General features: G+C 41.0%; 1 protein-coding gene across 6 annotated transcripts in view; it reads left to right on the top strand.

Annotated features, from left to right (window-relative positions):
• LOC135506041 (cyclin-dependent kinase 19-like) overlaps nucleotides 1-16,310 on the top strand; it is a 53,823-nt gene that overhangs the window by 769 nt on the left and 36,744 nt on the right. For 5 of the 6 annotated variants that reach the window (XR_010450337.1, XR_010450335.1, XR_010450334.1 and 2 more), the window contains exon 2: nucleotides 9,143-9,218. Coding sequence is in view for 1 of the 6 variants with exons in the window: in XM_064925408.1 (XP_064781480.1) it covers nucleotides 9,143-9,218 (76 nt within the window). In the remaining 5 variants the exon portion in view is untranslated. Of the gene's footprint in view, nucleotides 1-9,141; nucleotides 9,219-15,537; nucleotides 15,681-16,310 lie in introns of those variants that run through there. The other variant, XR_010450336.1, reaches the window with a different exon arrangement.

Raw genomic sequence — 16,310 nt, 5'->3', positions numbered from 1 at the left:
AGTTTTCTAAGTTGTGCTGTTGTTCCTAATTGACCTACTTACTTTGCAATGTCACCAACATTTATGTGGGATAATTGAAAATACCATTGAAATGTTAGTTTTTTCTCCCTGCAGCAAGCAAGTGATTTTGCTGTGTTTGATTCTCATTTGTGCACCAATCTCATGATATGCCTGGCTCATCTGGTGTCTCCCCAAATTGGAGGGAAAGTGTAAATATAAGCCTATATCGGTTTTAAGAAGGGTAGATCACTATCACGGAAAACACTGCTGCTCATGCTCCCAGGTGATATTTTTTAGGTCTTCATCAGGCATCCATATCCCAGATGGGGTTGGAAGGTCCTATATATTGTGCCAGTTCTCAGTGATATCACTTCCTGTAACAGGAGGTAAAAATATATAACATAGTTTCACAATATAAACATTCAATGTATCAAAATATATGATCATACATAAGAAATGTGATCAATATTTACAGTAATATACATACACAAAATATTATTTAAAAAAACACAATTTGGACATATTGAAACTATAAAACCGGTTTCAAGTCAAACTCCTCGTTAAGGCCAAGAGAAGAGTGTGTTGAGCCTGTGGATTCAGAAAGATTCCCTTTGAAGAAGTTTCCTGTCAATGTCCTCTCCACTGCATGACATCTTGACCATTTCTATTCCAATGTATCTCAGAGAACTAATAGGATGTCCAGCTTGTACAAAAGGAACAGCAACCAGATTTTTTGTCTCACCTGTCCGAATATTGCTGTGGTGCTCACTGATCCATGTCTTAAGGCTTCTGATCCGCTACCTGCAAGACAAACTTCCCGAGTGGCTCCACCTGTCCACCAACAGGCCCATAGAACTCGAGAGAGCTCACCGAGCACTGAGGCCCCCGCCAGCAGCCAGACAACCACCGCGCCCAATCACCATACGTTTCCTGAGATTCACCGACAAGGAATGAGTCCTACAGGCGGCGAAAAACAACACCATCACAGTGGGAAACGCAGTGGGAAACGCCAAACTCGCTTTACACCAGCGCTGAGAGTTTGACGAAGTGAAGAAATACTCAATTGACCGAGGCATCTTCAGGGGATTCAAATACCCAAACGAGCTCAGGATTCTTCAACAAGGAGCCTTGCGAGACTTCAAAACTCCCGAAGAGGCAAAACGTTTTTTGAAAGACAATCCTGGTCAATGAGAAACGGACCAATGACTAAATGCGATTAATGCCATTACTAAAGGAGGTAAGACAACATATAGCCGATATCCAAAGACCCACCCCCTAAATGTCAATATAGCCGTCCAATTTATATTTATTTTCCTTTAACTGAGAGGGATGGGCTGTATAGCCTAACCTAGGCCTACTAATGTTTCAGCCTACTTTTATTTCACTGTTTTTTTGTTGCTATTATTACTTGGGGTTCCCTATGTCCCTTGGGGGAGGTATATGTAGGCTGGGCTAACTGTTCCCGGTTTTTGTTTTATTCGGAACACAGAATTGAGACTGGGGGGGGGGGGGGGGGGGTACTCGGCTGGAGTGTTCAGAGATTATTATTTTATGTACTCCATTTATTTTCCTTTTATTAGAACGCAGCTGTAACTACTATCCACTTTTACCCAGCGATGACTTGCACTAAAGTTCGATTACTGTTCGATGACGATGACTAGTACCTTAAATCTATTGACATGGAACTGCCATGGTCTGGGGCATGCAATAAAACGGAAAAAGATACTATGTGCTCTAAAAAAGGAAAAAGCAGACATCGCACTATTACAAGAGACACACCTCTGTGATGCTGAACATGCTAAACTCCGCAGAGCTTGGGTGGGACAGGTGTATTTCTCATCTTTCAAATCAAACAATAGAGGCACAGACATACTTATCCATAAAAATTTTCCATTCATAATTGACAAAAACTTATCTGATCCGGAGGGGAGATTTATTTTGATAACTGGGTCACTATATGGTCAACCAATTACTATATTAAACATATACACCCCTAACACAGATACTCCTGCCTTCATTTAAAAAATGATAACCCTGTTCAATGCTGTTCAATGAGCATTGTGTCTCTTTTGGTGTGGTGGCCAGAGATTTTAATTGTACCCTCAACCCAACCCTAGACAAATCATCTCAAGTCCCCACCACAAATCCTAGTTCTGCAAAGATGTTGAACTCTCTTACTAAAGAGATGGGACTGATAGATATCTGGAGAGAGACTAATAGCTCATCTATGGACTATACATACTACTCTAATGTCCATAACACCTACTCCCGTATAGATTACATTTTTATCCCAAAGAGTTTCATAAATTCAGCCACATGTACAATCGGACCCATAGCACTTTCAGATCACGCCTTTGTCCACCTCAGCTTTGACCTCTGCAAAAACATCCCAAGGTCAAAGAGCTGGAAATTCAACACCTCCATGCTATCAAATTAAGCGTTCCATACATTGGTAACTACATGGATAGACTAAACACAAGACTACACACAAGACAATAAAAATTATCCTGTTTCTCCGGCCACAATGTGGGACGCTGCTAAAGCCACCCTAAGAGGCCATCTAATCGCATATGCTTCCTCTAAGAAAAAAGCAATGGAAGCACACAGGCTAGATCTTGAAAGGGAGCTGGAATGCTGTGAAAGAATACATAAAGAATCCCCAGACAGCACCTCCTGGAGTCATCTTAATGCAGCCAAAGACAAACTGAATTTGGACTACACTCGGGAGATAAAAAAAACAAGTTTTCTTTACTAAACAGAAATACCATGAGTATAGCAATAGGCCCAGTAGATTGCTTGCTTACCAATTAAAAAAGGAGCAGTCAAGAGCGTACAATCATGGCTATCCGAACAGCAGTCACATACGACCCAAAAAAGATCAATTTAACTTTTCATGATTTTTACTGCAAACTATACACCTCTGAGATAAAACACACGGAGGCAGAACTCCACTCTTTCCTAGAGGGAATCTCACTACCTAAATTATCAGAGACTGACCAAGAAGATCTCAACTCCCCCTTCACTCCTGAGGAGATCCTGGAGGCAATTACCTCCATGCCACCTAATAAGTCCCCAGGCCCAGATGGATTCCCCAGAGAGTTCTACAAAGCTTTTTGGCCCCAGCTCCGCCCTATCTTCATGCCAATGCTGGAGGATTTTTGCAAAAACAGTTCTCCCAGACTCAATGCACACAGCTCGCATTACAGTTTTGCTAAAAAAGGACAAGGACCCCCTATCCTGCTCGTCCTTCCGGCCCATAAGGTTGTTGGATTTCAACTATAAAATAATTACCAAATTGCTCGCCAAAAGACTAAACACTCTTCTTCCCAAAATAATAAAAGCGGACCAAACTGGATTTATTAGAGACAGATACTCTTCTGATAACGATAAGTGAACGCACAGAAGACCCCTGTCCTGCTGGCCTCACTGGATGCTGAGAAGGCGTTTGACAGGATGGAGTGGAGCTTTCTGTTTTCAGTCTTAGAAAAGTTCAATATGGGCCCAAATGTTATTAAATGGATCAAATCACTATACTCTCATCCAAATGCCATGGTGACTACTAATGGACTGAACTCTGACAGATTCCCTCTGGAACGGGGCACAAGACAAGGGTGCTCGCTGTCCCCCCTGCTCTACTTGTTGGGGGCGGAGCCTCTGGCAGAGCTGATAAGGTGCAATCCAAGTATTATGGGGGTTTCTGCAGGCGGTCTGCAGCACAAGATTTCACTTTACGCGGATGATGTCTTGCTCTACATATCCAACCCTGAGAAATCTCTCCCTCTCATTTTAGACACAATTGCTCAGTATGGCAAGTTTATAAGATCAATTTTAACAAATCCACTGTCTGCCCTCTCAATATTACACTCACCAGCTCTATGAAGACACTATGTACTTTCCAATGGAAAACACAGGGGTTTCAATACCTCGGGATCTTCATAACACCAGATCTGAATAGCCTTTTTAAGGAAAATTATCTTCCACTCCTGGATCGAATCAAGAACGATCTCCAAACCTGGATCTCCCTCCCAATTAACTTAGTAGGAAGAATTAATGTAATCCGTATGAACGTCCTCCCTAGACTGAACTACTTATTTCAGATGCTCCCATGCTATCTCCCAGTTTCCTTCTTCAAAACAACTAACCAAAGCATCACCAGGTCCTAATCCAGGCACTTGTCATCTCCCGTCTGGATTACTGCAACTCGCTGTTGGCTGGGCTCCCTGCCTGTGCCATTAAACCCCTACAACTCATCCAGAACGCCGCAGCCCGTCTGGTGTTCAACCTTCCCAAGTTCTCTCACGTCACCCCGCTCCTCCGCTCTCTTCACTGGCTTCCAGTTGAAGCTCGCATCCGCTACAAGACCATGGTGCTTGCCTACTGAGCTGTGAGGGGAACGGCACCGCAGTACCTCCAGGCTCTGATCAGGCCCTACACCCAAGCAAGGGCACTGCGTTCTTCCACCTCTGGCCTGCTCGCCTCCCTACCATTGAGGAAGTACAGTTCCCGCTCAGCCCAGTCAAAACTGTTCGCTGCTCTGGCCCCCCAATGGTGGAACAAACTCCCTCACGACGCCAGGACAGCGGAGTCAATCACCACCTTCCGGAGACACCTGAAACCCCACCTCTTCAAGGAATACCTAGGATAAGATAAGTAATCCTTCTCACCACCCCCCCCCTTAATGATTTAGATGCACTATTGTAAAGTGGCTGTTCCACTGGATGTCAGAAGGTGAATTCACCAATTTGTAAGTCGCTCTGGATAAGAGCGTCTGCTAAATGACTTAAATGTAAAATGTAAAATCACCAAATTTATATGGGGCAATAAAAAACCTAGGATCAAGTTTTCCACTCTATCGAAACCTGAATCTAAGGGTGGTCTTGCCCTTCCCTCCCTTCAATTGTACTACTGGTCTGCCCAAATCTGCAACATGCTAACATGGATCACAAACAGACAAGAGTCAACATGGATCCAGATAGAAGCCCAATCCTGTGGTTCATTGCCCTTAAGCTCAATTATATTCATAAATAACTTTAATGAAGTGGGCAACATAGCCAAAACCTTTGTGATTTACAGTACCCTACTAGCGTGGAGGGACTGTAAGAAATACCTGGGCATTTCCTCCCAAATATGTTCTCACTCGCCTATAGTAGGCAACCCAGACTTACCAAAAGCCCTGAGGGATGCCAACTTTAATCTTTGGCATACTCTAGGAATCAGGACCTTTTCTGACCTATTTCATCAGAAAACCACTACACTGAAATCCTTTCAAGAGCTCTGCAGTGAATTCGATGTGCCAAGACCAATTTTTTTAAATATCTTCAAATTAGACATGTAATTTCCTCATTTACCTCCAAGAGGAGGTTTAGAACTCAGTTGAATGAAGTTGAAACCCTTCTTGTCACAACACAATCCATTAAAGGCAAAATATCTTACATCTATAGACTCCTTTCTGAGAAAGGAGGCTCCTCCTTTACTCCTTTGAAAATAATCTGGGAAAAGGACCTTGGTCTGACTATCAGTGATGAGTTATGGGCGGAGGTTTGCGACAGGGTATACTGCTCCTCTACTAATGTAAAAATGAAAGAACCTAATTACAAATTTTTGTACAAATTTTATTATACTCCTTTGAGACTCCATAGAATGAAAATAGATATGTCTCCTAACTGTAAAAGATGTACATTTACATTTACATTTAAGTCATTTAGCAGACGCTCTTATCCAGAGCGGAACCTATATGCATGTATTTTGGAGCTGTAGAGAGATTGACAGATTCTGGCAATCTATACATACTGCTGCACAGAAAATACTAGAGGTACAGTTTGACATGACCCCGTGTATCTATCTCCTTAATGCCCAGCAGGACTTTGTTCTTGATCCTGAAAGAGAAAATCGGCTTATGACTATTACATACTTTGCTAAGAAATGTATTCTTCTATTGTGGGCCTCTAATACCCCTCCTACATTTAAAATGTGGATTGACCAGATTGTTGACTTTCTCCCTCTTGAAAAGCTCACTTATGACCTCCACAAGAGACAGCCCAAGTTTGATAGACTCTGGTCTCCACTACTCAACTATATTTCAAACTGGACAGAGTGAACGGGGTGACTAGGGAAATGCGCAGATACTGTACATGTTGTGTAAGGTACTGTAAAACCTAAAAACAAATGATTGGCCCATCGTCTCAGCGAATGCTAGAAATAGCTGATAAGAACCCTGATAGTGCTTTTGCAAGTGTTATATATGTTTTTTATTTTTGTTTTTATTTTAACTTTGTTTTTGAGTATGTGTGCGAATGTATGTATGTGTGGGTATGTGTGTATGTATGTATGCGTGTATGTATGTATGTATATATATATATATATATATATATATATATATATATATATATATATATATATATATATATATATATATATATATATATATATATATATATATATATATATGCACCAAGGAAAATAAATAGATTAAGAAAAATAAGTGTTTTTATTTGACTTAATCTTTCATTTTAATTTTATTTTAATTTTTTCAAATGTATTATTATATTTTTTGACTTTTTATTTTTATTTTTTTAAGCCTCACATCTGTGAATGTGGAATGTGTTTTGTTGGTTGATTGATTGAAAAACAAGAAAACTTAATAAAACTTTAAATTGAAAAAAAGAAAAGGGCAATTCCACAAAAACAGAATGATTCTGAGACTGATTTTTTAAACTTTAAAATGTTTGCATAACAATAAACAATTATTTAAACTTAAACTAACCATACTCTATACACTCTATTCTCTATACACAATGACGACTTTTAACAATTTCCACTGAACATTTTACAAAAACACATTTACTTGTAGTACAGTGCAGATACAAAGTTTGGAAACAGAATGACAGCAGTTACAGCACAAACCAAATTTATGTTACCAAACTTTGCATATGCACTGTTCTTCAAGGAAATGTGTTTCACTGGAAATTGTTGAAAGTAGTCATTGTGTATAGAATTGTATGGTTTGTTAAACTTAGCATTTATTGTTTTTTGTTTGACATACATTTTAAATGGAAAAAGCGGAGTCTTAGCATCATTCCGTTACATGGAATTGCCTAGAAACTGAGACATAGCCCAAGCATCATCGTCGTCATTGTTGTTGCTGATTTCTCAGTGATGCATGCTTTCAGGGGTGGTGCAGTAGGCCTAGCATTTTAGTTGCAAATGCTTGCTCTTCAATCCCTTGTAGAGAGTCGAGTTGAACAGCATGTTGAAGAAAACTAATGCGCAGCAGCCAGTCACTGTATTTTGTGATTGCATCTCATGTATTATCATAAAGGCACTGCTAAGGTTTTAATATTAGTTTCATGTGCACCACATAAGACATGAAGAATGATCCATTCTTGCTGGTCAACAATATAAAACACTCCTCATGCAAAGTTTGGCCAATTTGATGTAAAAAATGTTGTCGTATAGAACTGTCAGTGGAACATATTGAGACAATTTAGTTTTTGTTTGTTTTTCCGCAAGGTTTTCCCACTGTCTGCAATAAATAGTAGAAGTAGCACTTTGATGAGGTGTGAAGACAAGCTTTCTCTCTGTGAACAGAGAACAGGGAGTGTCTCTATCTTCATATATGTGATTGGGAACATGAATCAGGCTTGTGGCCAGATGAGTGAAGGGGCCATGCAGGCTTGTTGAGAAACTCAATATGCAGCCTTTGGACTGTGCGACAGCCCTATCCACTCTGGACCCCTGCCAGCTCCTCCAGGAATCTCTGGACACTAATCAAATGTGAATGCCCAGAACAGCTGTAATTCACCATCCCCGTTGTGTGGTGGAGCTTATTATGAAAAAGATGTTTGGTGTAAATGGTAAAAAAATAAGACAAATAAATGCAACTGTACCCCTCTACCCCTCCAGCTCACATTGTTTTCCTGTGTTTGTCTGTGTATTAGCACTTTTTGGACTTGGCAGTCCTCTGTGTTGTGTGTTGTTCATGATAATAAAGTGCTATGTTTATAGGGCATGAGAAGTTAGAGTGGTTGTTTGTCTGTCTTTTGTGTCCATTGCTTAATTAATCAGAAGGCGGAGATGGCTACAGTAAATTCATATTCATGAGCAAATCAAGGCTGTTTTATCACAGACCTAAACATCCATTAAAACAGTGTTGAGGCTCAGTCAAAATCAGATTTGAGATAGTAGTGTCTGAAACCTCCAGCCTGAAACCACCGCTATTGAATGCCCATTACCCATTCTTATGTAGGCCAGTTGGTGATGTCATGTTTGATGTAGGTACCACACACACACACACATACAGACAAAGATTCTCATTAAACAAATCAGCCTTTTTTTGTACATATTTGGTCTTCATTCTTTTTTTTTGACCTTTTCACAAATCTTCTGCCAGAAGTAAGCTATACAACAGGCCATTTTTGTAATCTCTTAATAATATATTCTGGAGAGTCAATGTTGGGGTAAATTCCCTTTCTAGGAGGTTACTGCTTATCTCAGATAATCCATAGTTCCCTACTTCACAGTGTGCTGATGTCCGTGTGCACACCACAATACGTCTAACATTTCTACATGCCTTCAATGCCTTTTTCCACCACCAACAGATTTTTACATGGGCACATAAATACCCTGAGAATGTCAAGAAAAAAAGCCCTGGGATTGACACTGACACTGCATTTATTAAATAAAATCCTATTTCAAATCCATTCTGATTCTGCATTGTGTGTGTTATGAGAAGGAACAACGACCAGTTCGGTGTGAAGGCTATGATGAAGCCAGAGCATGTGTTTGCATTGAGGGGGGTGGCGAAATGCAGGGTGGATAGATAATTATGCTTGTTCTGGGGAGAGGCTGCACTCAAAAACAGAGCATGCCTGTGGAGAGGGTATAACTGTCTTCTTCTGCCAGAGGATATTGATAATGGCAGGGATTCTACTGTTCCATTTGAACAAGTCAAGCAAGAGCAGTCCATCTCCATCATTTTCATATCCCCCGTTCTATCCTAATGTTGCTCATAAACACACAACATTCAATACCTGAAACAGTATTTCACTAATCTATGTTGTTCAAGAAGGTGAGTTTACGGTGTTGTTACATACTTGCCAAATAAATAAAGTGATGTGCTGATATTTCCCCTCTTTCTTTGCAGGGAAGATGAGAAGGAATATGCACTGAAACAAATTGAAGGCACTGGAATATCGATGTCTGCTTGCAGGGAAATCGCTGTAAGTTAAGATACTGCTTAAAGGCTCTGATTTGTTCTTTATCTAGTCCTTTCTCCTATCAATGCTATTTTCCTTTCTACTGTGCTTTCTGTCTCCTACAATAAGGTCTTATGTGTCGTCGCTGCATCATGCCATCAGTTGGCTCTAGCCTCAGCTGATGCTATATAAACGAGTAGAGACCTAAGAACAGTTCTACTTTGACTGTAGAGTGTAATCCTGCACCGATGTGCTTCCAGGATTGTACGAGCCCAGGTGTTGTATCTGGGTGGTGCAGTGTTCCTAATGGCTGAGGCATAAGCAATAGAGACATCACCATGGCCATGTAAACATGATATATACCAGTACTCAAGTGCTTGGCAAGATACACATTGTAGGAGAACAATAAAGGTCTGCACATTTTATGGCTCCCATATATCTGCTGTATAGAGTTCAGGCCTTCAATATGTTAACCAATACGATCTCTCTGCAAATAGATAAACACACACAAACATGTGCCCTTGTGAATAGGCCATCCACCCAGCTACTCTTTGCTTACACTCAGCTGTCACTTTTCATTTTTCACATGCTCTTTAGGTTATTCCTAACCCAGTGTTAACCGATTACACTCGTGGGCATTGGCCCATATGGATAGGGATAAACTGAAATGTTTTTTAAATGGAACATATGAAAAGCATATGCATAACCATGGTATCAATTTAAAGGGCACAGTTTTGAGATTATGGGGAAATTATAATACCAAAGTTGAGGACACAACAGTTCACAAGACTGAATCCAAACATTACACTGGTGATTTTATGTGCATTTTACATTTACTGTACTTTTCACCGCATTTGCTGATAACGAAATCTGAAAATACTCTGGATATACAGTGCCTTGCGAAAGTATTCGGCCCCCTTGAACTTTGCGACCTTTTGCCACATTTCAGGCTTCAAACATAAAGATATAAAACTGTATTTTTTGTGAAGAATCAACAACAAGTGGGACACAATCATGAAGTGGAACGACATTTATTGGATATTTCAAACTTTTTTAACAAATCAAAAACTGAAAAATTGGGCGTGCAAAAGCTGGTTAAACAAAGGTTAGCCATGTGTTGGCAAGGATGTATGTCCAAGTCAAGACATCTTATCAGCAGCCAGCGGCACTTGCCACACTGCTAGCCTATGTCAGATATTCCAGTGAGTGTAATTTGCTCACAATTAGGAGTTGAGAAAGGAAGTTCACATCATTAGAAGATATCTTATTTTCTACTGTAGGTATGTAGTTCAAAATGTGTTTATTCTGTTGTTGATAGCAATTGTTGTGAAGAGGGCAAGACAACACCTCTTCCCCCTTAGGAGGCTGAAAAGATTTGGCACGGGCCCTCAGATCCTCAAAAAGTTCTACAGCTGCACCATTGAGAGCATCTTGACTGGCCGCACCACTGCTTGGTACGTCAACTTCAAGGCACCTGACTGCAACGCGCTACAGAGGGTGGTGAATACTGCCCAGTACACCGAGCTCCCTGCCATCCACTACCTATATATCAGGCAGTGTTAGAGAAAGGTCCAAATTCAAAGACTCCAGCCATCCAAGCCATAGACTGCTCTCTCTGCTACCGCACCAACAGGACCTTGAATCGCTTCTACCCACAAGCCATAAGACTGCTAGATATCAAATGGCTTCCCAGACTATCTACATTGACCCTTTTGCACTAACTCTCTTGCATTGACTCTATGCACACACACTGTATTCTACCCACACACTCACACATACTTATACTGACACCCCAACAGACACACACACACACACACAAGCACTACATACTCAACGCCGTAGACATATCGCTGGATGGAGTTGAGTTTACTCGTTTCCTGGTAAACCTGGTCATTATGTTCTTCTGCTATCTGATCTCACATTATGTCTCCTACCCCTGGAAGCTGATAATAGCACATGATAACATTCATGTTCTCAAAGAATGCATCCAGATGCGTCTAGTCAGGTGAGGGAACCCCAGAAGGTGGACCCTAGCCCCAAAAGTCCAGGGAATGGAACAGCTGTCAAGGAAAGGCGTCAGTCAGGGGTGCCAGAGCTCAGTAGTGGAATACAGGTGAAGCTGGATGTGAGCAGTGCAACAGGAGGCTCTCACCATCAGACCAAAACACCTTGTTTTGAAGCCAGCTGAAGTTAAGAGCCACAATAAATGGATTTTGCACAAAGTCTCTCAGACCAGCTTGGCTTAAACAGAACAATAGACTCTTTGTGTCACCAACAACCCCCCGGTCGCCCATAAACTCTAACTGTGCTGGAGTTTAACGTTTGGCATGCCACATTCACGACTGACTTGAGGGAGGTTTTTCTGCCATGTGTTATTGGTTTTGTGCATTCAAATGGCTTGAGGATCTTTTTGACTTTTTCCGTGTTGGTATGTCCCTTCAGAAGTTGTGAAAAAATCATTACGTGCAAAATAGTTTAAGAACTGAATGTACTGTACCTTTTTGAAATTGATCGATCTTTCGGATTAATTTATTCAGGCTTTTACATAATGTGTTGGGTAATGTTTCCTCACATGTAGTCGTTTTGGGGTAATGTGTTGACATGAAACCAGATTACATGCATATTCATTGTATTGAATTAGGCAGGGCCCTGCAACTCATCTGGATCAAAGGATCCACATGTCACCATTGCACTGCCATTGAGCTGGTTGTTGAAAGAGAGCTTAAAGCAGCTGGTTGCGTAATGTATTCTAGACCAGTCAGGGAGGATTCAAGTTCAACCTCGCTCACCCCTTAAACCACTGTGACAAAGCAGACCATGTTCAGATAAAAGGCCTCAGAAAGTATACTGAGCTGTTGAGGTATGTACTAAATGAAGGCCTCAGAGTGTTGTGAGCCTTCCTAAAGAACAACTGCTCACTTTCACTCAGGTCAGTTTATAATTTTTACATTTGAGTAATTTATCTTATCCAGAGCAGCTTACAGTAGTGAGTGCATGCATTATCCATACTGGTCCCCCGAGGGAATCAAACCCACAACCTTGGCGTTGCAAGCACCATGCTCTACCAACTGAGCCATATTTGACCTTTGTCTATGTAGTTGATGGGGTTTCTCAGTGAGTTCTCAGGCCTTTTTCGCTCACAACTTTTACTAGATACAGTAGTCGCATTGTATTAAACATATCTTTAGGTGTGTCATTCTCTGTTCTCTCTCAAACTCAGTCAGTGTTGGAAGATTCTCGGAATCAGGAGGGAATAAACAGGTCGTCCGGAATACTCCAACCAGGATTTCTGGAAAACCATGGAATTTATTGAAAGTTCCCAGAATTTTGCAACCCTAAGGCCTAGTCAAATCAAATCAAATTGTATTAATCAAATGCTTCGTAAACAACTGGTGTGGTCTAACAGTGAAATGCTTACTTACGGGCCCTTCCCAACAATGAAGAGAGATAGAAAATAGAGAAATATTAGAAAAGGAAAACACGTAATAATAAAAGTAATAATAGAAACACAATGAGTAACTATAACTTGGTTATATACAAGGGGTATCAGTACCAAGTCCATGTGCAGGGGTACGAGGTACTGAGGTAGATATGTACAGTGCCTTCAGAAAATATTTACACCCCTTGACTTTTTCCCAAAAATATTGTGACACAAAGTGGGATCAAATGGATTTAATTGTAATTTTTTGTTAACGATTGATACAATATACTCTAATATCAAAGTGGAAGAAAAACATTTATAAAACATTTATGGAAAAATAAAACACTAATATATCTTCTTTACATAAGCATTCAACGCCTTTTGTCAATACTTGTTAGAATCATTGTTAGCAACGATTACAGCTGTGAGTCTTTCTGCCTTAGTCCCTAACAGCTTTCCACACCTGGATTGTGCAACGTTTGCCATGATTCTTTTCAAAATTATTCAAGCTCTTTTCAGGTCTTGCCATAGATTTTCAAGTAGATTTAAGTCAAAACTGTAACTCGGCAACTCAGGAACATTCACAGTCTTCTTGGTAACAACTCCAGTGTAGGTTTGGCCTTGTGTTTTAGGTTATTGTCTTGCTGAAAGGTGGATTCATCTCCCAGTGTCTGGTGGAAAGCAGATTGAACCAGGTTTTCCTCTAGGATTTTTCCTGTGCTTAGCTCCAATCTGTTTTTTTTTAATACTTAAAACTCCCCAGTCCTTAACGATTACAAGCATACACATAACATCATGCAACCACCACTATGCTAGAAAATATGGAGTATGGTACTCAGTAAGGTCCATACAGAAATGGTTTTCGTGATCGGTGTGGAAGAACTTGACAGGCCTGCACAGAGCCCTGACCTAGACTCCATCAAACAGTTTTGGGATGAATTGGAGCGCAGACTGCGAGCAAGGCCTAATCGCTCAACATCAGTCACCGACATCACTAATGCTCTTGTGGCTGAATAGAAGCAAGTCCCCAGAGCAATGTTTCAACATCTAGAAAGCCTTCCCAAAAGAGTGTAGGCTGTTTTACCCACATCAGGTGGTGCTCTCACGCATGGTCCAGTGTTGCTTGCCTCGAAGCGAGCATAGAAGGCATTTAGCTCATCTGGTAGGCTCGTGTCTCTAGGCGGCTCGCGGCTGGGATTTCCTTTGTAATCTGTGATCATTTGCAAGCCCTGCCACATCTGACGAGGATCTTAGTTCTGTATTGATGCTTTGCCTGTTTGATGGTTCATTGGAGGACATAGTGGGATTTCTTATAAGCGTCCCGAGTTAGTGTCCAATTCCTTGAAAGCTGCAGCTCTAGCCTTTTAGCTCAGTGTGGATGTTACCTGTTATCCATAGCTTCTTGTTGGGATATGTACTGTACATACGGTCGCTGTTGGGATGATGTCGTCGATGCACTTATTAATGAAGCCGTGACTGACTGATGTGGAATATTCCTGAATGCCATCGATGTCCCGGAACATAGTTAGTGAAACAGTCTACTGGTACTTCCTGAGTTTTTCCTTGTAAGCAGGAATCAAGAGGATAGAGTTACGGTCAGATTAGCCAAATGGAGGGCGAGGGAGCACTTTGTATGCGTCTCTGTGTGTGGAGTGACGCTGATCAAGATTTTTTTCGCATCTAGTTCCACAGGTGACAAGCTGGTAGAAGGTAAAACGGATTTCAGTTTTCCTGTACCCAACACTGCCATTCTGTCCTGCTGGGGCATAGAAAAACTAGCGACAGTTGAAGTCGGAAGTTTACATACACCTTAGCCAAATACATTTCAACTCAGTTTTTCACAATTCCTGACATTTAATCCTAGTATAAATGCCCTGTTTTAGGTCAGTTAGGATCCCCCACTTTATTTTAAGAATGTGAAACGCCAGAATAGTAGTAGAGAGAATGATATATTTCAGTTTTTATTTATTTCATCACATTCCCAGTGGGTCAGAAGTTTACATGCACTCAATTAGTATTTGGTTGCATTTTCTTTAAATAGTTTAACTTGGGTCAAAAGTTTTGGGTTGCCTTCCAGAAGCTTCCCACAATAAGTTGGGTGATTTTTGGCCCATTCCTCCTGACAGAGCTCATGTAACTGAGTCATGTTTGTAGGCCTCCTTACTCACACACGCTTTTTCAGTTCTGCCCACAAATTGTCTATGGGATTGAGGTCAGGGATTTGTGATGGCCACTCCAATACCTTGGCTCTGTTGTCCTTAAGCCATTTTGCGACAACTTTGGAAGTATGCTTGGGGTCATTGTCCATTTGGAAGATTCATTTGCGACCAAGCTTTAACTTCCTGACCGATGTCTTGAGATGTTGCTTCAATATATCCACATAATTTTTCTGCATCTTGATGCCATCTATTTTGTGAAGTGCACCCATCCCTCCTGCAGCAAAGCACCCCCACAACATGATGCTGCCACCCCAATGCTTCACGGTTGAGATGGTGTTTTTCGGCTTGCAAACCTCCCCCTTTTTCCTCCAAACATAACGATGGTCATTATGGCCAAACAGTTTTATTTTTGTTTCATCAGACCAGAGGACATTTCTACAAAAAGTACGATATTTGTCTCCATGTGCAATTGCAAACCGTAGTCTGGCTTTTTTATGGCGGTTTTGGAGAAGTGGTTTCTTCCTTGCTGAGCGGCCTTTCTAGTTATGTCGATATAGGACTCATTTTACTGTGGATATAGATACTTTTGTACCTGTTTCCACCAGCATCTTCCCAATGTCCTTTGCTGTTGTTCTGCGATTGATTTGCAATGTTCGCACCAAAGTACGTTCATCTTTAGGAGACAGAACCCATCTCCTTCCTGAGCGGTATGACGGCTGTGTGGTCCCATGGTGTTAATTCTTGTGTACTGTTGTTTGTACAGATGAACGTGATACCTTCAGGCGTTTGGAAATGGCTCCCAAGGATGAACCAGACTTGTGGAGATCTGCAATTGTTTTTCTGAGGTCTTGGCTGATTTCTTTTGATTTTCCCATGATGTCAAGCAAAGAGGCACTGAGTTTGAAGGTAGGCCTTGAAATACATCCACAGGTACACCTCCAATTGACTCAAATTATGTCAGTTAGCCTATCAGAAGCTTCTAAAGCCATGAAATAATTTTATTTTTTCCCCCAAGCTGTTTAAATGCAGTCAACTTAGTGTATGTAAACTTCTGACCGACTGGAATTGTGATACAGTGAATTATAAGTGAAATGATCTGTCTGTAAACAATTGTTGAAAAATTACTTGTGTCATGCACTAAGTCCTAACCAACTTGCCAAAACCATAGTTTGTTAACAAGACATTTGTGGAGTGGTTGAAAAATGAGTTTTAATGATTCCAACCTAAGTGTATGTAAACTTACGACTTCAACTGTTGATGTATATTATCAATGCCCATATTCAATGTTCATCTTCAGTTCTTCAGATCCCGTTGATAGGATAGTCTCGAACAGAGCTTGTCCAGTTTGTTCTCCAGTGTTTGCACATTCGTCAATAGAACAGAGGGTAGAGGCGGTTTATTTCTTTGCCGTTTCAGTGTCATCAGGGTGCCCACACTTCAGCCTCTATATTGTCATCTCTTTTACGTGTCAGAGATTAGGGCCTGGTCCGGGTTGAGCAGTATGTCCTGCGCCACTGACTCATTGAAGTCGAAATC

Source organism: Oncorhynchus masou, chromosome 19, assembly GCF_036934945.1.
Source record: "Oncorhynchus masou masou isolate Uvic2021 chromosome 19, UVic_Omas_1.1, whole genome shotgun sequence".
Taxonomy (NCBI): Eukaryota; Metazoa; Chordata; class Actinopteri; order Salmoniformes; family Salmonidae; genus Oncorhynchus; species Oncorhynchus masou.
The sequence above is the reverse complement of the archived record's forward strand: the minus strand, read 5'-3'. Positions and strand labels throughout refer to the sequence as shown.